Source organism: Labrus mixtus, chromosome 13 (assembly GCF_963584025.1).
Source record: "Labrus mixtus chromosome 13, fLabMix1.1, whole genome shotgun sequence".
Classification (NCBI taxonomy): Eukaryota; Metazoa; Chordata; class Actinopteri; order Labriformes; family Labridae; genus Labrus; species Labrus mixtus.
The window spans coordinates 15,467,220-15,488,771 of record NC_083624.1 but is presented as its reverse complement, the minus strand read 5'-3'; the positions used below and the strand labels follow the sequence as shown (position 1 = coordinate 15,488,771).

The following is a 21,552-nucleotide window of genomic DNA, read 5'->3' as shown; positions in this document are numbered from 1 at the left end:
TTCCTCTGCACTCTTACTCCACACATCCACCGCTCCTTGGTCCACAGCCACGTGCACAAAGCCTCTTTTCCAGGCCGAGAGGCTGAGGGGGCAGCGAGTGAGTCAAAATATTCTGATTCATCTGTTCGATATCTTTATGTAAACAAGAGCAGAAGCAGTTGCATCAGCGTGGTATCCATTAAAGGTTAAGCCAAATTAAACAGTCATAACATTTCTAACTGAACTACTGCAGAAAAACACAAATAAGTCAAAAGGTCCATCTAAAAGCTGTCTTCATCCGGCTTACGTCCGAGCAGTGAGACTAAGAACCCAATAAAGTTCAATCAAAATGACTTATCATAAATAAAGCTCAATGGGATTTACAATTGTGTTTGTATGGATTTCAGAAATTTATTTGTAAACTGTGTGAATTATGTTGTTAATTATAGTAGTATACAGACTTTAACTTGTGCAATTGTGACACCTAGTGGTTGTGTTGACTACATGCTGCAGCCTGCATTTCTGCACATTTAGAGATGTAAGATGACCAAATACTGTATGACCGATCAAAACAAACAATCAAATCAAAATCTCAAAAAAAAGACAGAGAGCATCCACAAACAAAAAAAAACGGAATAAAATTAAACATGAGAATGAAACAATAACATACGTCTCTTCTGCCCTCTAGGAGACGCTTTAGGGTGCCAAACTATAAGAGGAGCACTATTTGATTCCTCACTCCATATCACTGCTGAACAAACAGTAGAGCAGAAGCAGGTCACACCCCATCCTCACTCATTCCCACTCATTAGCCCCTTTTCGACCAATGGTCCCCAGAACTAAATAGAACATTAAGTACTCGTCAAGGAACTAAATCCTGTGGCCCATTGTTGTCAGCATTTCAACCCGCTACCTGAAGTCCCGGGAAGATCACACAAATTAAGCCAATGACGTTAGGAAGAAATAAATGTAGCTGCACTACACCACCAGTCAAATCTCCTTACATTATCTAAGCACTGAAGCACTGTGATTTTATTTAAATGTAGCTTTTTAGGGTCTGTCTTTCAAGGTCAAAAAAGTCAAAGTCATCTTTATTGTCAATTTTTCCAACATGTGCTGGACATACAGAAAAATCAAAAAAACGTTTCTCTCTGAACCACGGTGCAAGCTAAGTATAAAAAGATTTTAAAATATAATATATATTATCCTAATATAATAACAAATATTAGGATAAAAGATATTTAACCACGTGGTGTGATGTGATTTGATAGTGATGTGAGGATTTCTGAGCGTGTAACCCAAGACAAATTTCAGTGCAAATGGGCACTAAAGTCTTGTCTTACTTAATCTCATCTTAAAACCCAAATGAAGTACAAATGATCTGTATTGTCCATTTGGGTACAAGCTTCGTCTTGGATGGAAAAAACAAAAACAAGAAATGACAACACATAAGCAGACAAGCTGTGAGACAAACACAGACACAGGGTTACACTGCACAGTAAGAACAGTAAATGTCAATGTCTGGTACAGAAGTCACATCAGTCCTTTAAACTACATAATGTACATGTTTCCTTTCATAGGCAGCATAATCCAAGGAGAACTGAATGCATGTTATAGTTATCTCTTAAAGACGTATAACAAAGACGACAACAGCCAGACATGGTTCCTATCTGCTCAATTTTATTTCTCATTTACTTTCAACTTTCATCAGATAACACCGGCATTTGATTTGTCAGGTAACTCCTTCAAAGAACAACCTTTTCATGTGCAAAGGAGGGTTATATTTCATGAAGGGTAATATTTAAATTATTGGTTGGTTTATAATTTGTCAACAGTTCAAACACATCACAGCTGATTTCTTAAAAACAGATTTATTACTGCGATCATCATTATCTCATTTTGCTCGTCATCTCTTGGAGCTGGGGATATGTGCTGAGAACATCAGGCTCTTTGAGAAGTTGAAGAAAGCGAGAGCAAGATTCTTGACCTTTACCGATCATTTGATCAATTAGTTCAGTGACAGTCTGTTCGGGCTGAGATGTGTGCTTCATATTACAGTACTGTCTGTCCGTGACGATGCCTTTGGCATGCACATGCTGCAGAATGAACGAGTGGTCGGCCATCAGGCAGTCGATGAGCGCCACCTTGTGCTCAATGATGAATTTCACAGCAGGGTCCTAAGAGCCAGCAGATTATTCAACAAAGTATACTAGAACCAAATGAGTCATTAAATTACAGAAAATGTACTTAGGACAAAGTCATGGATACCATAGATGTTCATACGTTTGCATGTGGTGACTGTTTTTTTTCTCAATAATTCTCTGTTTGTATTTGTTTGTTTTTTGGCCCATCATGTGCATGTGCTGACACAAACCACACCCCATAGTGTGTGTGTGTGTGTGTGTGTGTGTGTGTGTGTGTGTGTGTGTGTGTGTGTGTGTGTGTGTGTGTGTGTGTGTGTGTGTGTGTGTGTGTGTGTGTGTGTGTACCTGAGAAGAAGGTGCCAGTGTCTCATCTACTTGTCCTGTGTAAAGAGCAGAGTTAGGGTTAGCTGACATCATCACCATCAACATTTAACACATGATTGTATCTGTAGGAATATGAAACTGTACCTGCACGTACTTTGGATTTCTTCACAGAAACTGACAGATCAAAGTCACCGTCAATAATGCCGCTTATTTTATCAACACATATTACACTGCCACCCCGAGCAACGTAATCTGCTCCATTATCAGCATTCCCTAAACAAGGACATGAAACATGTTTATTTAATTTAAATCAATGTTGGTTAAATGGTCAGTATTCCATAAGGATAATATGTCCTTTATTTTTCTAAATAAGTTAAATTGTGATATTCAGGAGATAAAAAACAATATGTTTCTAATGTACAAAGAGAAATGGTCTGTGGCTATATGGTGCAAACCAAACCTAAGAACATACTGTCTCATAAAGGATTGCTTCAGCGTAGAAGCCTCTGCTAAATTTAATTTAACTAAAAGACAAAGATCCCTCTGCGCTCAACTACGTTCAGTAACATTGCCTTTAGCTGTAGAGACCAGCAGGTTTAATTCCATTCCAGAGGAAGACCGAGTTTGTTTGTTGTGTGAGTTAGGAGAAATTGAAAACGAGATTCACTTTTTGTTTTACTGCCCGATGTACAGTATGCTGACATCAGGGATGTTCTTTTTAAAAGAATGTCTTTAAATTATGTTGATTTCTTTTGGTTAGACAATTATGAAAAACTTGAGTTGTGTTTTATAAAAGGAACCTTTGTTATAGCAGATTTAGTTTGTAAAGCCTGGGAAAAAAGACAGAACACATTGTTTAAGACTGAACTTTGACAGGAGCTGGCAACTTTGTAATGTTATGATTTTTTGTGAACCACTGCAACTGAATTCTTCGGTGTCTTATAAGCCCATGAGGGTTGGGCACTTTGTGTGCATGACACGAAAATAAATTAATCATCATCATCATCATCATCATCATCATCATCACATCAATTCATGGTTTTGGAATGAGAACAGCTACACCCTTTAATGTAGTAAAGCAATTTGATTCTTGAGAAATATTACTACTTACCAGACTTTTGTTCTGGATCGCTCTCTGTTTCAATCTTCATCTTGAGGGATTTTGCGTTCACGTTTATATCTCTGGCAGTGACAACACTGCAGTCATCTGATTCTATTTTAGGAGGGGGTGAAACTGTAAATATGGATGACAATGATCATAAATACAGTTAGGATGGCATTAAGTCCAATTGTATCAGTCTTTACCGTCTGTGAGGAAACAATGTGGTAGTTTCTATTAATGAGATGAAGTTGCCTTGGAAATTTAAAGCTCAGGGAGATTTTATCGTTTTAGAATTAATCTCAACTTTTCTCCGTCTCGTTAACACGTCTCTGAATGTTTCCACAGATAAAATAAAACCACATACCAACTGTTCCAAAGGCTGCCATCACTTTGTCCATGAACTGCAACGACACAGAAAAACCAGCACAATGAAACATGAAGGAAGAGCAGCAAGCTTCATGTGGATTCAACGCTCCAATCTGTAATTATTATTTTTTGTTTTTGTAATTATTACAGAAACAAAAGTTAAACAGTTATCCTGTCGTTTTAATTCTAATAACATCAAGCAAACTATCTCTGGTGGTATTACATATCAGTGTTTCCCCTACTATTATATTAGGGGGGCGGCCCTAATTATTATTTATTATTTTTATTATTTATTATTTATTATTTATTATTTATTATTTATTATTTATTATTTATTATTTATTTATTATTAAGATTTATTTTGGGGCTTTTTATGCCTTTATTGTAGAGATAGGATAATGGACCGAGTCATAAATCAGGGAAAGAAGTAATTTAAGGATACCTTTCCGATAGAAAAAGGACATCTGTCATTAAAAGTAACGCATGAACACCAAGATTCCTTTAAGTGTTTGTGCTGTAAACCTAGAGCAAACACTGCATATTGTTTTCTTTTTTCTACTGTGATACATTTGATTCGATTTTCTGCACCTATTACGCCTGATGACAAAATGAGAATCACTTGTGAGCACGTCTTGCACTCTTTAGTCCACCTTAACTGTCAAAACGTTTTCTTTTTGAAGGAATAGAAATATTTACACATTAAGATCAAACATAATTTACACATATACATAACATAACATAATGTACACATATATATATAACACATTTACACACATGAGAAATATTGAGTCATAAAGTGACTAAAACTACAAGGAAACAACATTTTTACCGGGTAAACATGACCCACATGTGGAGTCTCTTTATGAAACAACACACACCACATAAAGACTTACCTGTATGAGCTGTGGGTTATCGTATTATAGTTGGAAAGATGGATCCAAAGATGATATGTTGTTGTATAGCTTCAGAATTTCACTAAAAAGAAACTAAACGCTTCCTGGCAAATTGTCAGACTTCAGACACACCTCAGATGAAGAGATACACTCCCTCTTCCTCTTACTCTATCTGGTTGTCACACGTGTACAGGAAGCTCTGAAGCATGCCACAGTAAAGGTGCACATTGCACAATATTGCAAACATGTTGTTGCACTGCTGCAACCTATTCATGATTAATGTTACTATATCTTGCAGATCCAGAGTCTCGTAAAAAAAAATATATAAAAGTTTAAGTAGGCTTACCCACAAAAAACGAAAATGGCATGCTCAAAGAAATAAGTGCAGACAATGTTTTCTTAGTAAATCCCAGTCAAACTGGATTTGTACACATGTGGATCATACTGTTATTTTACTCTGAACACACCACATTCAACTTTTAATAGTCAATTGCAAAGGTAAGCACCTTGGAAAATGAAATAAGCTGGCTGATCATTCTTGGTGTTGAATCATGAAAAAGAAGTAGGCGCAGACATGTATCGCAGCAAGTGGCTTCAGGTTGTTGCTGTTTTCATTCACACCTCCAGCACTGCACTCAGGTCATCTGCAACTCACATAAATACTGCGCTCACACTCTTTATACTCCTGACAAGTCAAAGTAAGATGATGTGACCGCAGAATATCTCTGAAAAGAAGATAGCTTCACCACAGGAGCAGAGTGCCTGTACTTTACGTCTTTATCACAGACAGGTTCATATAGGATATCAGTGTTAATGACTTAGATCTGGCTGCGGATATTCTTCTGACAAATCTTCGCTGTTTCAGTCTACAATTTGTTCTTATTTTATCGTATTGTATTGTATTTGCTTACTAACTCATTTTTGTCTTTGTGTTGCTGCAACAACTGAACTCTCCCAGTGGGGATCAGACATGAATCATCCTCTCATGTTCCTTGTTCTTTCAGGAGTTTTTCATCTCTTGTAATCAAGTATTATGTGTTGTTTATGTATGGCCACTCATATGTCAGAAACCTTTGATAACTGTCCTGCTGCCTGATGGGGGCCAGGACACTCTCCTGTTTAGATTAAGGTTGAATTAAAAAAAGAAAATCATTATACAGAATTACTCCAGTGTTAATGTTAACAGCTTACACTTATCACTTCTCAAAATGTCAAAATGGTATCAATCAGTGGTTTCATCCTGTGATATTATCTGAAAGCTGGAGACTGTTATTCAAGGGCTGCCAGGTACACACGTCTCAGCTTGCCTAATTAATTCATCCTTTCCTGGATCGTAAAAATGAAGCCTGCCCCACAACAGTAAACAATGTCACGATGTTTGAAAGACTAGAGGAGATACTGAGCAAAATCACATCATTCTGATATTAAATCATACATTTGCAAAGTGCTAAGTCTGTCTTCTTCAAAACAGGTCTTTTCAAGCAATTATGCCAATAGCAGACCCCGCAAACACATCAGTGTGCCGCGACACATCTCTACTCATTCATAAACAACATTTACTGTTTTGGGCCTTCTTGTTCTCTCACTGGTTATTATATCCAACAGTTACTGGTTCCATAGACTCCACCATATGATATTCATCGAGGGTTTTTTTAAAACGACTCAGACCAATACAAACATATCTGTGTTTCAAACTTAATACAGTGACGGGGAGATTATCAGTTCACACTGTATACGTCCGTAGATACCATAGTGAGGTCTTGAGAGGGATAGAAACACCTGTAGGCTACTAGTGTCTGTATGTCCCGGATGTTTGCTCTGTGGACTTCCACAGACGAGGCCTCTCCACTCACATAATAACGTCCATTAGTCTTAGGCCTATCTCTCATTGTCCAGAAATGTTATTGGGAGACATTGCCTGGCACCCTAACAGTTCAGTGTTTTACATGTTCAACCTCGCGTTTCCAATGTGCCACTTTTGGGATACACCGGATACACCTGAAAAGTTGCAGTTTTCTTATCCGGAAGTAGAGTAGGCCTAAAGGTCAAAGGTTTGGTGCACTCTGCGGTTATGGTCATTTTTCTTTACATTGATATGCACATAAACTCGAATTTAAAATTAGTATACAAGACTTACAAATGAAAAAAAGAATATACAAGCAACCCTGTTTCAAAAAATATTGTGTAAAATGTAAATAAAAACAATGTGTAATGCAAAACATTGAAACTCCATATTTATTAGAAAACAGCACAAACACAACAGATCAAATGTTGAAACTGAGAAATGTCCTTGTTTTTGGAAATGATGTTCCCATTTTGGATCCGACGCCAGCTAGGTAGAATCACCTCTTCTGTTAAATAAGAAAGTGTTTACCTCATAGGCCTTCCCTTTGCTGAATGTATTATTACACAATGACCTTGTGTCCTTCACAACACTCAGAGGGTTTGGGAACTGAAGAGACCAATTGCTTTCATTTTGACTACTTTTATTAAAATAAAAAAAATGTAAGGTGTGTTGTGCCTTTATTGTAGAGATAGGACAGTGGTATAGAGTAGTATGGCGGGAGAGAGAGAAGGTGGGGAATAACATGCGGGAAAGGAGCCACAGGCCAGATTCAAACCTGGGTCGCCCGCTTGGAGGACCCTGGCCTCCGTACAAGCTCACTAACTACTACGCTACCAGCGCCCCAAATAATATGCTTTATTACTTCCACCTCATACATGACATTCCACGTCATTTTTTTTTTCATTTGGCTCTCACCTTATAGAGATATTGCCCAGGTTGGGGAGGCAGGTACTGCGATATCACAATGTATGCCTTTTTCCTTTTATTGGAACTCATGTAATTGTTTTGCCCATATTGAAAAAAAATCCAAAATATTGAACATAATATGGATTAAAACTGTTTATAATAAACATAGTAAGCTACTAAAATGCAAAAAGGTTGGTTCTTTTTTTTTTATTAAAATGAAACAAAGTGTTTCACTTCATGGTCATACATGTGGAATATGAACACAAATAGAATGACATTATTAAAATAGCAAATATCCTCTTGTTAAGGTGGCCACAGTGGTCCTTCCATTAATCCTGATGGAAAACAAAGCATTAGTGCATCTGTCCTTAAAAAGTGGACAAAAGGGAAACTGGAACAATAGACATTTAAAGTGATACTGACATTTTTTTGGTTAGCACTGACTGTTGAGGCAGGAGAAGAGATGAAATAGATTGTTTCAAGCTGGAGGGTAAGGAGACTTGTTAGTGAGTCCACATGCGCTGATTGACTGTCTACACTTTTATACAATAGTTACAACTCCGCCTGATGGAAGAAAGGGGACTGTACTGTAAACTGGGAATGGTGGGTCAACATTAAAATGTTTTCTTTTTTTACTTCTGTGATGTTGTGTTTTTACTGCTGCTTGTGCTTTTGACAAAAGTATTATTGCGCTCCAGCGTTACAGCCCTCCTCCCCGACGTCTGGTTTAGTTCGCTCATGTCCACTCCTGAATCTAAGCTGGTTTCTCTGCTCTCCGCTGGCCTTTGCCTCCTCTGTTGCTCTGACACAGAGTAATGGATCTCAGCTGCAGGTTTACCCTCCAGAGACACAAACCAGGCCCGAGGAGGCTGAAGTGTGGGGATTTTAGAAAGATCTGCAAAGGCATGCATTGAGTGTCTGCTGCCCACCATTTTGCTTAATGTTCTAGGGACTGATGCTGACTCTGGGAGGCTGAAGTGACTCCTGGATGGGCTGCTGGAGGCTGCAGCCTGAGAGTCCTCTAAAACCCCAAGCTGGTCCTCATTTTCTGCAGTTTGGTTCTGGGTGGCAGAGGGACCTTTTGGCAGAGTCTGTGTGAAGCTGTCCTTCCTCGGTGGCTCGGCTGCAGCGCCGTTTGAAGCCCCCGAGCGGGGAAGAGTGGCCGACTTGCTCCATTGGGGTTGCTCTGGCTGCTCCTCCAAATGGAAAAACGCTGGAGCGTGAAGAATGGCAACAGGCTGGTTGTAGAAAAACAAATTCTCTGTCAGGGATGCGGTGTTCAGATCCAGTTTGTTGCACTCCACAGCAGTGGCCACAGCACCAGGGTTGGCTATGACATTGCTATTGTGCATAGAAATAACAGCGGCATTGTGCATGTTATCCCCCCTCTCTGTGAAGGATTGGTTCAGTCCGTCCTGTAGATGACAGAGGTCCCCTGAAGATACCTCAATGACATCATCGTCACAAGTGGAGGTGGTTTGGTCTTTTCTTAACACGAGAGGGATCTTCTTTGTCTTACTTTCACTGGGTGAACTTCTGTGGATGAGACAGAACATTTGTCTTAAACAGTGCATCTGACTGTTGGTCATTTTAGCTCAAGCTGAGCTCAGAACAAAATTTCAGTAAATCTTTTACTGCAGATGAATAACACGGGCATGTGCAAATTTGCATCTTATTCTTGTACATGTTGTTCCATTACATTTAATTATTTCACCTTGAGTTATAAAATAGTGAGACAATGTGTTACAAAACCCTTTTTCAAAAGATAATCTGCAGATGGAGCCAGATTTTGAATGATCCAAGTTATTTGAATCTCCAGGTTATGTTAGAAATTCAAATACGACAACATGTCATATCCTAGAGTATCAGGAAGTGTAGTATTCTATTAGATTTGATAACAACACATAAAATAATAAAGTCCCAGAGTCAACTTGTAAATATTTGAGATGAAAATCTGTTTTGCTTTTGGTCTGTTCACTGAATGGTGTTTTACTGATATTAAAGTAAGACATCTTTAAGAAGCACTCCTCCTGAAAATGAGAAAAAAAAAAACTCCTGCCATGAAGCCCTAACTTTTTTTAGTTTGCTCAGCTCGGCTTTAACCTAAAATCTGTCTCTACAAAATCTCCCGGATTTCTCCTAAAGCACTTTTCTAACTCCCTCAGTAAGCTCTACCGATGAAGCTTCAGAGCTCTGAAAAACAGAGAGTGTGACCAAGATTTAAAGCCAATATCTCTGTTTTGGAAAAGTGGAAATACTGCACATCAGGGGTGGGCGACTGGCGGCCCCGGGTCCACATGCAGCCCCTCTCCTCTCTCAGTGTGAGTCCATTTCAAACATCAATTAATTTAAAAGATGAAAAAAAAAAAAAATCTGCCATGAAGGATTGTACCGGAGCCTCCTTTAAGGCTCAAAAAGTCAGAGTAAATTTAAAGGTGTTTTGACAGAGTAGCTACCCAAACAACTTTAAATTACTTGAAAAAGTAACTAAATCCTCCAGTCACAGACCATAAAGAATATTTATTTATTTACTCACAGTAAGCATGTTTATATGTCTAGGTGTGAGCTGAGGTGAATAATAAAACCTCCGTTACCTGCGACAAAGCAATAATCCAACCAGAAGGCAGATGACAATAAAAAGAACTCCTCCAAGAATAACCATCAGGAGAAATGAATGACGCACGATGAAGTCAAGGGGGATGGTAAGTCCAAAGAGACCTAAAGCAGCAGAAGAGGTGAGGGTGAAAAATACAAAATACACACACCATTAAAATCATTGTAGACACAACAATGAACAAGGTTCAATATGTATGACAACATGTTTGCAATGAAATTAATCTTTGATTCCTAAGCGAGTTCCCCGTGCCAAATCCATTGTATTCTTAAAGTTAAACGTCAAAGCTGGCAGAGCACTTGCCTCTGTTGGCTGACAGAGGTGCTGCAATCCAATAACCAAGGTGAGGAGCTGTGAAGGTCCACATCAGTTTCCCTTCCACGGACACCACCGTCCCCAATCCTTTTCTCATCCATCCACCTGCAGTAAACAAACAACAAAATACATCAGTGATGCTCATGTGAAATCTTCTTTTTTTTAAACTACATCATTCCTTTCTGTTTTGTAAATGTAAATGTGTGCTGTCAGGGAATTTTGGCAAACTTCTTTTTTATAACAGGAGTAACTGAAAGCAGAAACTCTTCATTTTTCTATGGCCTATCAACTGGTAATTAGCATCTTTTAAGAAAGTTGTAATTTTCCTTTAGGCAGATGCTCTTCTATTGATGTTTGATTTCATTGTGTGTAAGGTGTGGTTGCCTTCAGGGAGATGTTCTACGGTTGATTGTATGTGGGTGTGGTTGCTTTCTGGAGTGTTTGCTTGGTGTAGTGTTTCTTGTTTTAAATGTTCTTTGATGAATGGAGACAGTAGGAGAGTTTGTCTCTATTTAAAGTCACTCTGAGCTACCTTTCTGGAGAGAACCATGTCTAATGTCTTCTCTCCGTGATCCCGTATAAAAGGTTTCCCTGAATCATCTCACACCGTGTTCTTATTTCTTTTGAGAAGTAGCGATTCTCATATTTTTTGGAATCAATTTCTCTCACAGTGCCTGTGCATTTCTCTGTAACTACTGTCTCTTAGTGGGGCACAAGAACCACAGTTAAGGGTCTTCTGAGTGAGTGATGAGTCATGTGGGTCTTAAGTCCAGGTGGCGTGAAGTCAAACTTCCCCTGAATAACTGTACAGTAAACCCTGCCACCTCGTGGGGGAAGAGACTTGGCTCCGCCCACTCAGGGACGCTGTATGTACTGTCGGGGCGTGATGGTGGTGTTTGGTGGCAAGAGAACAATTCAATGAGAATTAATAGACTTGCCAAACCTGGATGTACTGTCGACCGCATCTAGTATTTGACTGGAAGAACAAGAAATGTGACCCACTACAGTGAGACTGCTGTCACTTAAATAGCGTCCGTTTCAAGGACTACAGCCTCTGTACATAAGGCACACAAACTAACCCCTCGGCCACCAGCGCCCTCTCTTGGAAAGTTTTAAAATTGGCAACTAATCTTCTTTTGTTAATCTACATTTACAAAATAAGATAAATCCCCAAAAAAAACAATCTTCACTGTCGCTCAAAGATGAAAACCTGTACCTGAATGTGACCGTCACTCACCAGTGGTGTGGTTAAAGAACCATGCAGGGACACTGTTTGAACTCTGGAGCCCACAGCTGTCAGGAAGGCTGAGGCTGATCTGTATGGGTCCGCTCACATGTAACTCTGTGTCTCCTGAGAAAAGCTGCACACTGACGGCCGCCACCGGACTCAGGTCCACACTGACATATCCTGAAAAAATCAGGAGAGTGAAAGACAGTTTGAATCAGTTTATTGTTTCTTCTTTCGTCTTAGTCGAAAATTAAACAACACAGTAAAAACTAGTGTAACTAATGAGCACATTAACCTCCAGTTTGATGTCAGCCCGTCTACCACAGTGTCTTTTTTTATATCACCACTAGATGGAACCAGAGTATTCATATTTTACATACACTTCTACACTTCTACAAAGCATATGCAACCTTCAAATGAAATATCGAAGCAGGAAATATTGTCTAAAAGGCTTTTTCAATTTTGGAGGGAAAAATATCGAAACACTTAAAATAAAATAAGAAATACGTCAAATAATAAGTGTCAGATAACTATCACTGTACCTGATTTACTGCTCATGACGCCCATAGTATTCAGGAAGGCGTCATCCTGTGATGGCAGCTTGGGAACGGTCAGGTAGGCTTTAACAGCGGTGACATTACTGCTCTCTGTCAGGTTCAGCAGGCTTTTGGGAAACTGGACAACAGGCTGCAATGAAGCATCTACTTTACATTGTACAAAGAAGGAAAAAAATAGTTAACAGCAGAAAATGTGTTTTTATAAGATGACTGTATTTTCCATTTAGCTCAGCTCTTTTTGATAAGTACAATGTGTTTCCTTAAGTGTATACTTTGATAATCAGCGATAGGAGCAAAGAGAGAATGAGCAAGGAAGAAAAGAGAAAACCTTAAGTACCAGAGGTTTTTCCAGTGATCAGGACTGAATCATCGAAAAGCCAGATGTTCCCCTGGTTCACCCTTGGTAGAGACAGCGTCAAAGATGAAAATACTGCAGAAATGAATGAAATAGAAAGGGCAGAAATGCACAATTTAAATTAAGTAGTTAACTCAAAAATCTCGTGTTTGTCCACTAGAGGGCAGTGTGACAAAGTGTTTTATCATGTCACATCAGGTCAACCGGTCACAGACAGGTGGAATGGGGCCAAAGCTTCAGTTGTCTGCTGTAATCAGAGATGCAAAACGCTGTTTGGTTACAGCTGTTCAACGATGACAGAAGAAGAGCCAGACTCCAGATTTGTGTCAAAAAATCATCCTTAACTGTTTTTCTAGATGCTGCACGAACATTGCCCACCTGTGAAAGCAAACTTGTCCTTACAATGACAGCTACAAAGTTAAGAAAAACCCTGACGCCCATGATGGTAAGTCTTTTTCTCGACTGTGTTAATACTGTTTATTGTGCCCTGGGATGCAGATTGTGAAGGACTTGATTTCACAGATATTTAAATACACTTTTGTGTCCGACTATCACACAAACAACCACATGATATGCAGCTGATCTTTCAGAGTATATCCTTAAAGAGCCGGACCAATATAGCAGTTGACTGGTTGAAGTTATGGGATTTACAAGCACGAGCAGTATCAGGGTTTTATTTTTCAAAATGGGCACCTATGAAAAGTTGCAACATACGGTGGAGAATTATGATATGGTCATTACATCAAAGTTTGTCCAGCAGAGCCTCACAGCTGAGCCCCCTGACGACATTTGAACGTCATATAGTTGCAAAATAAAAGCATAAAGGGTCTATTTTCATTCCAGAACACACATTTTTGATAATAGCCGCTATCTGGGTAAAATTTTCCCCCTCTAAAAAAAGTATCAGTTCAAAAAAATGCCATTTAAGCAAAGCTCTGATAATAATGTCATTGTTTGGCTCAACTCTCCACAGGCCAGAACTGTGAAATAATAGCTCGAGGAGATTTTAATTGGAACTGGTTGCAGCCAGTATCTGGTGATTTCCCAGCCTACTGTGACTAACTGAGCCTCTTTCAGGTTGTTGACAGTCCCACACAGCCAAGCTCTAAAAACCCTAAAAATGTGTTTTAATGTCTGATAATGTATTTTTTTGTATTTGCATGTTTGGCTGCTTATTGTTTGTGTGGAACTCTGTTGACTGTGCTGCTGCCTGTCTTGGCCAGGACGCTCTTAAAAAAGACATTTTTAATCTCAACGATTAAGTTACTTTCCTGGTTCAATGGTTAAAGGTTAAATAAAAAAAATGGCAGGGTCACAGAGCAACATCATTATGAAAGGTAGACTTTCATTCATAAACATGTGGTCACTTAATGAATAAATGAAGAGAAACATCACCTGGGATGTTTCTCTTTATTTGATTCAGCTTCAAATCTGTTGAGATTCAGCAAAACTATCAACATTAATCACATTCACACACTCTTACATGGCATTCTGCTGGCTTTATATGGCAGCAGTGTGTGCATGTAGCCATCTTTGCTGGCCACGATTGTCAGAGGCATCCCCTCCTGGTACGGTATATAAAGCAAAAGGCCCCCATCCTCCCCTGTCAGAGCTGCACTGGTCCTGGTGTAGTTGATGTAGACCTCCACCATAGCCTGCTGCAGGAACTGACGACTCAGCGCACTGTTGACCTGAACCTTCAGGTTAAAGGCAGAGCCTGGAGAGAACATAAAGATGGAGGTAAGACAAAGTTTGCAAAGCTGCTTTTAAAGATTTACAAAACAACAGATTTCAGTTTGGCATTTCTAAGTTCAATCAAGTTAATTTTTTTTCCTGGATCTATAAAGAATGGGAAGTTAAAAACATCTCATATAATACATAAAAACACAGAATGTACAACCTCTCAGACACACTCTCGACAAAATGTTTCATTATAAGCTAAACAAAGGCAACATTTCTTGCTGTTTGGACAACATTATAAAGACTTGTACAAGTACCTGTTATCATGGTCACACACATTTTTGTGCATTATGCTTCAGTGTCTTAACAGAATGGAGTTAGCAAAGTTTTCCAATTAACCCGGACGAGACCTTATTAACAACAAAACAGGAAAAAAGTTTATTTGCAGGATCGCTCCAGGATACCAAACGTTTAAGCCCAGCACATTTAACAGAGATGCAAGAATTTGGCAAATTAAAATAAGCAAACGGCTGAATTCAAGCCAGAATAATGCTACATTTGTATGCAGAAAGCTAACAGGACATATTTTCCAATGGTGTGACTCACATAAGGGAGCCCTTCTTTAAGGTAGCTCAAAGAGAATCCCATTTAGTGCCTAATGATAATGTGACACCTTATCCACAAATCCAATTAGCCACTTTGACAATGTGCAACAACAACCAGCAGTAAGTTGATGACAACAAAACTTCATTTCTCTGAGTCAGTGCTGCATAGTAATGAGGGACACACGGCATTAAAGCTGCACCAAACAATACTTTGTTACAATACTACTCAAAAGACAACGGTTAATGTGAAAAGTGTCATTCAAAGTGACAGTCACAAAGAATTATCAACAACACTGCATGCCCCCTCATCACCACAGAGCATATTGTCTTCATCTAATTGTTGTGTTTTTACATATGAAACTTTATTGTTTGGTTCAGTCTCATGCTCTGTTCCTATCAGACATCATTAGCAACACAAAAACTCAAATAAACAAAATACAGCAGACAACGTACAGTAGCAACCTAAATGGAATTTATTGGAATATAATTCAACATGTTGTTGCTAAAGAGCAACATGCACTGATCAACCATACAATTATGAACACATATGCAATCCAATACGGAGAACAACAAGAGTTTGACCATGGATTTTACTTGGACAAAGCTTCTACGATTGTTGTTTTTGTTGAAATGGTCAGAAAGGGGAGAATTACAATCTAATATTTTTCTCTGAGAGAGCAAAATAAAAGGAACATCTTTCATTTTAAGGACCATCCACAGTCCACTGCAACTTGATTAATAAATAATAATTTATCCTTTATTAATCCTGTGAGGGGAAATTCAGTTTTACACTCTGTTTAATGAACATGCTACACAAACACAGGCCGAAATACACACACATGCGCAAACAGGATCCTATGGACATGCATTAATGGAGAGGTCTCAGAGTGAGGGGGCTGCCCACAGCGAGCGCTCCAGAGCAGTTTTAGGGTTCGGTGACTTGCTCAAGGGAACCTCGGCAGTGCTCAGGATGTGGACTGGCATCTCTCCAGCTACCAGACCAATTTCCGGACTTGGTCCGTGTTGGGACTTGAGCCGGCGACCCTCCGATTCCCAACCAAGGTCCCTACAGACTGAGCTACTGCTGTCCCAAAAACAGGAAGTAGAATTCTAACCTTTAAAATTACTATTACATTCTGGTTAGTATGACTACTACACAGGTCAATAAAAACAGAAAATGTAAAAGCTTTTTAAAAGTATAATTTGTGTTAGAAATGTTGAATTGGATTGCTGTAGAGTGTATAAGTCATAATGTTACGGCTGATCAGAGTATTTACCACAGGAGTTGGTGGGGGAAAAAAGGTAGAGTCTATATTGGACGTGAGCTTGTAAAGCAATGTTCTAGTCTTCTGAGAACTCTGCAGGTCACACCTTCCAATTCACACCCTGATGGCTGCTATGTAAAGTACCAATCAGTATTAACTAGTCCATTCACACACATTCATAGGCCACCAACGAAGCAGCCAGAGCAACGTGAACCCCCGACCTTCAGGTTGAGAGACGACTGACTCTACCAACTGAGCCACGGCCACCAAATGAAGCTTGCCACAAAGACGTTTATGAAGTGGATGGAAATGGGCCATCTGAACCACTGGGGGCAGATGAGAAAAAGATCCCAGGAATGAATATGAAACTGAATGCCGATGATGAACATAAAAGTGATTTAGGTTATAATGTGTGCACACCTGGGGATAACTGTGGAAGCGGCACAGCATGAGGCTAGAACAGTTTGTAAATGATGTTTGACTGCACAGGAAAGTTGACAAAGTTTAAGCACAAGTGCTGCCTGAAAACAATAAGTAATGAAGCCACTGAACAGGGCACTGATTTAAAGACACTACTGTACAAAGAGTACTGTGAAGAAGGTGCAAATCTCAGCCATACTGGCAAGTGCCAGGGTATTATCCTTCACCTATACTGCCCTGTTACAAATATCCTCTACTGAACTGTACACTTCTCATCCAGTCTAGGCTAGAAAGGGAGTTTTGGGAGCGATCCATCTCAGCATCCTGGTTATCGTCAGACCTTAAAGTCGCACAATAGTGAAGTTATTTTTCTACGAGGGACCATAACATTTCTTATTAGTTACTAAAAGCTGCAAAAGCAGCAATCTATCCGGTCATAATGTCTTAAGCATGCTTCTCTAATGGTGACAAATCAGCACTGACTGCTGTGGTGGCTGAGTTTGTTGCTGGTCTCATTGCTTTAATCCTCCGGCTGTAAGATCTGCCAAAGCTTTACCGCAACACATAAAGCCATGCATCATGCCACCAGCTTTCACAACATTAAAGCAAGAGCCAAAACTAGATCATCCCATATTATTGGCCCTTACAATTCCCATTGATCAATAACAGACTAACGCCCCGCAGCTGACAGGGATAACTTGCAATTTCAGCCACAATATGAAACAAACATCCACACTTGGCAAAGTTAGAAACGTCCCACAGGGACACTTAAACCACCGCAGAGCGACAACAGGGGTTTTTTTTGGGAGCAGTGTGTTCTGCCTTAGTGGCCGACCATAAGAGAAGGGGGTCACTACGTTGGAAGTGGAGGTGTTTCGTGAGAGATTACTATAATCTCCCCATTTGGAGGACTGACGCTAGCCACAAAGAGGTTTATGAAGTGGATTGAAATGGGCCGTCTGAGCCACTGGGGCAGATGAGAAATAGATCCCATTCTGTGCATGATGATGTGGATGGAGTACTGGTATTATCAGACACATAAAAAGACTGGTATCCACTAAAGAAGTAAGATTTCCAATGAGTGAAGCATTTTTTAAATATCTTTAAAATGTATTTGGTGTTTTCTTTATATTTGTATGTATAGCATTCTGAGGGTATTTCTACTGATAAAACATTAAATAATATGTGGCTGCCTGCCCCAGGAAGGCAGATTTTTTTTTTTCGGCTGTTTGCTGACATATAAGTCAGATTCAGCGTTACATTAGCCTCACTTCACCAGAGATTTAATAACAAATCAACAGTCACAGAGAGGAACACAAACATGTTGACTGGTCAGTTTTGCGAGACCGACAGGCAGCATAAACAGATGGTCCAACAGAGACTTATCTCTGCTGCCGCACCCCCCTACCCCCACACTGCCTCCACACAAAAGTGTGTGTGTGTGTGTGTGTGTTGGAATTAGGCCACAAATTCCACCAATTGAGGAAAAACACAAGTGCACCCTCTGACATGTGGGCCAAATCGTCTCTCTAAGTGCGAGTCAGCAGTATCAAGTTTGAAGTGAGACAAAAGATGCTTATAGGGCGGAGCGGGGGGGGGGGGGGGGGTGACTTAAGGACACATGGACTTCAGACCCAAATGACAAATGGTTTATTTGTAGTCAAATTAAAGCAGCAGATTTAGAGGTTTAATAACTTTGGCAGGGGAGGATTAAACTTTGCCCATTATTAAGAAGACAACAAGAATGTGGTTCCCAGCACGGGACGAATGACCATCTGGTTCGAGAAAAGATGTCACACGAAGATTTAATTTTCTTCCCTTGTTATTAAGGATAACTAGAACGATGAAGTAATTCCTCTGTGAGTTTTTACTCTGTGTACTGAAGGGACAAAAGAGCTAAAGGGGACGGGTTGGGTTGGCAAGCGTGCAGGCTGCGAGAGTCTTAGGGACAACACCATGCTCGAGTGCATTTCAGCCAACAACTGGATCATGTGATGATGGATGGTAATGTACTCCTACAGCAGCATGAATTAGTCATGAATCAGTTGATAAGTGAACAGGGTCACAAATCCCTCTTTCAGCTCCTTTTCATCCCTCTGCTGTAAACAAGGAGGCTGTCATGGAAGTGGGTGCATCTGTGCATCGTGTGTGTGTGTGTGTGTGTGTGTGTGCATGTGTGACACAGAAAGATGCACTCTGCAGAAAGGAGATGGAGAACATATTTTTACTGCAACAATTAACACAGCCAACAGGAGACAAAGGAGATCAATTGTCTGCTGTTGTGTCAACACACGTGATATTACACACATGTTTTAAAGTCTGCCTATTTTGAGTGTAAAGTACGGTGGCCGACAAGTGCAAAGGCTTGGTAATGGCTGAAATTATTTACACTATGAAAAACATGCAGCATATTCAGAGAGGATACAAATGCAACGACTGAAAAGCGCTGCAAAGGAAACAAACATGCATTGCAATGCAAATGCAATTTTCAGAAAACATTGTCAACTCCAAAACCCAATCTGTGCTAGTCTGAGCTTTAATCATTAGGATCCCTTGTGGCAGACGCTCTACACCACTGGTAAGTGTAGCTTCCCCCAGAAAGGACCTCAGGTAGCCGCACAGCTAGCAGTGCAGTGAACTGACACTGCCCAGCTTCAAGATCTGAGCACAGGGGACGTGTTAGCCCTGCAGCTAGCGCTAGCTCCACGGCATCCCGACGCTGCCCTGACGAGACCCCTGCTCAGCTGTCTCATACACTCACTTCAGATCTTGTAGTTGCAGTACTCTCTGTCTTCCAACTATGCCACTTTCCTATCTAAACAATCAATTATCTCCCTCGTGTCCCTCGCTCTCTCACGACAATAATAAACGGTCCACAGAGCACCCTAACAGGCCTTGAGCACTTCTGTTGAAGACAGCAATTGCAGCATTTGTCTTGATGCATACATTTGCACAATATCTGTTTTTGAATTTTGTTTGCAGCGTGTTTGTTTGTAATGCAGTTGTTTTGTCTATTTGCAGCATTTATTGTGTTCATTTTTCTTTTGGGCCGCTGCTGAAGCTTTGCACTTGACAGCCACTGTAGTAAAATGATGCTGAAGCAAGCTTTTGTGTCCTGTGTGAAAATACATGCCAACTCTAAATATTCAAAATAAATACAGTGCTATCATATAATAGAAAGTGCACACAGAAGCTGATAAATGGGTGCATTCTTGTGTATTGGTGCAGCAAAAAGGAGACAGATGGAGAAACCGTTCCTCATGAAGTGACAGCAGAGAGCTCCCACACCACTTATGACTCATGAACAGATCAGTAGATTTCAGTGCAAATCCTCATACAGATGGTCTGGGCTGACTAAATGAGGCCATCTATAATCTGTTAGGGGAAAAAAACACTGAAAATGAAGGGTGATTAATGTAAAAAAAAAAAGGCAACATTTATCTTTATATTCCAGCTACAGTCATCTAGTATTCTGCTTCAATTTAACACTTAAGGCTCACAAACAATAACTCTTGAGTTTTAGCACCCATCCAAAGGTAGATTGGGTTTACAGCTACTAACCTGAACCGGGCTCGAGAACTTGTTGTTGGATCTGAATGGACTCTTGTTTCATGTGATCCCGGCCTGAAAAGTTGTCGTCATTGATATGCAGAGAGTGTCCGCTCGGGGTGAACAACTCAGCAGACACTTTCCCATTCTTGCGCAAAAACAGCGACAATAACAGACAGATCAATAAGCGCATGACTTAATAGACCCAAACGAGCTGATCGATCGGTGCCGCTCGTTTCTGATTGGTTATATGTCCGATTTTTGTTTTGGTCTAGAATTTAAGACAAAAACAGAGATGCCCACAAAAACAGAGATGCCCACAGCACTGCCATCCTAACTCCTCCGCTGTCAGCCGCTCTTCAAACATGGCACTGAAACTCCGCCCCCTTTGTATTCTTTACGCCGCCTCGTGAGGCCCGAAGAGCTTTCTATCAATTTATCAATTCATCATCTTTCTATCGATCATAATAAATCAGACAACAAAAACATGTCAAACTAATGTAGCCAATAGTTGTAGCGAATGCATGCAACAGTATAGGCTTAGCAGCCTATAGGCGATAATACTGTTAAATTACATTTTATTATTTGTTGATTTATCTTATTATCTCGGGACAACAACGCTTGGTTTTCCCATGATAACAATGATGATTTCTCGATATCTTGAGGAAAAAACTTGTTTTTTTTAGGGGGAAACCAGCGTTGTTATGCCGAAATAACGACTTAAATAATAATGAGGCAGGTCTTTGTCAATTGATTTATTTAAACATATTGCATCAGCAAATGTAGGCTACTTCTCATGCCACTTGTCGACAATTAGCCTAATACAACACAAGTGAGTATATTTATCTATTTGTTTCTTGGTTTATTTGTTTGGATCCCCATTACCATTAGTTAAAAATAGAGCTCAGATATTCCTCCTGGGGTCCACAATAAAAAAAAAAGTACATTTAAATCATAATTAATCACTAAAGTCCATGCAAACCATCACATATCACAGTTAAGTTTACTTTCTGTAGACTGCTTTGCTATAACACAAAAGATGCACTTACCGATTTCAACCACTAGATGGTAGTAATGTAGCATAGGAACACAAACAGAGACACTAAAGGGATGTATTCGGTGGACTTGTGATTATGAGTCGTGGTGATGTTTACAGTATAATTGGTGGTATTTCTACCTGCAGCAGTTCACATTAAGTATACTAGTAGTCATGATTACAGCAGAAGTGTTAGACACAAAGATGTCTGTTTACTGTGTTGTGGTGTCGGCTACTAATTGATTTTCAAGGTCCAATGAAAACGAAATACTTTACAAATGAATTAGCCTGTACATTCTGCCTCTCTTTCAGTCTGACAAATGATTTAAGTGTTGATTGAATAATTATTCACAGTTTAAACTCCTGCA

At 39.8% G+C, this 21,552-nt stretch overlaps 2 protein-coding genes across 3 annotated transcripts; both read right to left on the bottom strand.

Moving 5' to 3' along the window:
• Positions 1 to 1,638: 1,638 nt before the first annotated feature.
• Positions 1,639 to 4,965, bottom strand: LOC132987063 (uncharacterized). Of its 2 annotated transcripts, none has more exons than XR_009675576.1 (6): positions 4,809 to 4,965; positions 3,914 to 3,950; positions 3,559 to 3,681; positions 2,602 to 2,720; positions 2,469 to 2,503; positions 1,639 to 2,156 (listed from the first exon to the last, which is right to left on the bottom strand). XR_009675576.1 is itself a non-coding variant. In XM_061053851.1 (6 exons), exons 2-6 carry the CDS (start codon positions 3,945 to 3,947, stop codon positions 1,869 to 1,871), a joined length of 609 nt encoding a protein of 202 aa, XP_060909834.1. In that variant the 5' UTR covers positions 3,948 to 3,950; positions 4,809 to 4,963; the 3' UTR covers positions 1,639 to 1,868. The 2 variants fall into 2 exon arrangements, 1 of the variants encoding a protein (XP_060909834.1); XM_061053851.1 differs by having other exon boundaries at positions 2,592 to 2,720; positions 4,809 to 4,963.
• Positions 4,966 to 7,756: 2,791 nt separating this feature from the next.
• Positions 7,757 to 20,494, bottom strand: LOC132987553 (protein FAM171B-like). The gene is made up of 8 exons (XM_061054665.1): positions 20,161 to 20,494; positions 14,113 to 14,346; positions 12,612 to 12,704; positions 12,260 to 12,418; positions 11,727 to 11,897; positions 10,478 to 10,594; positions 10,155 to 10,278; positions 7,757 to 9,096 (listed from the first exon to the last, which is right to left on the bottom strand). Exons 1-8 carry the CDS (start codon positions 20,339 to 20,341, stop codon positions 8,193 to 8,195), a joined length of 1,983 nt encoding a protein of 660 aa, XP_060910648.1. The 5' UTR covers positions 20,342 to 20,494; the 3' UTR covers positions 7,757 to 8,192.
• Positions 20,495 to 21,552: the final 1,058 nt, after the last annotated feature.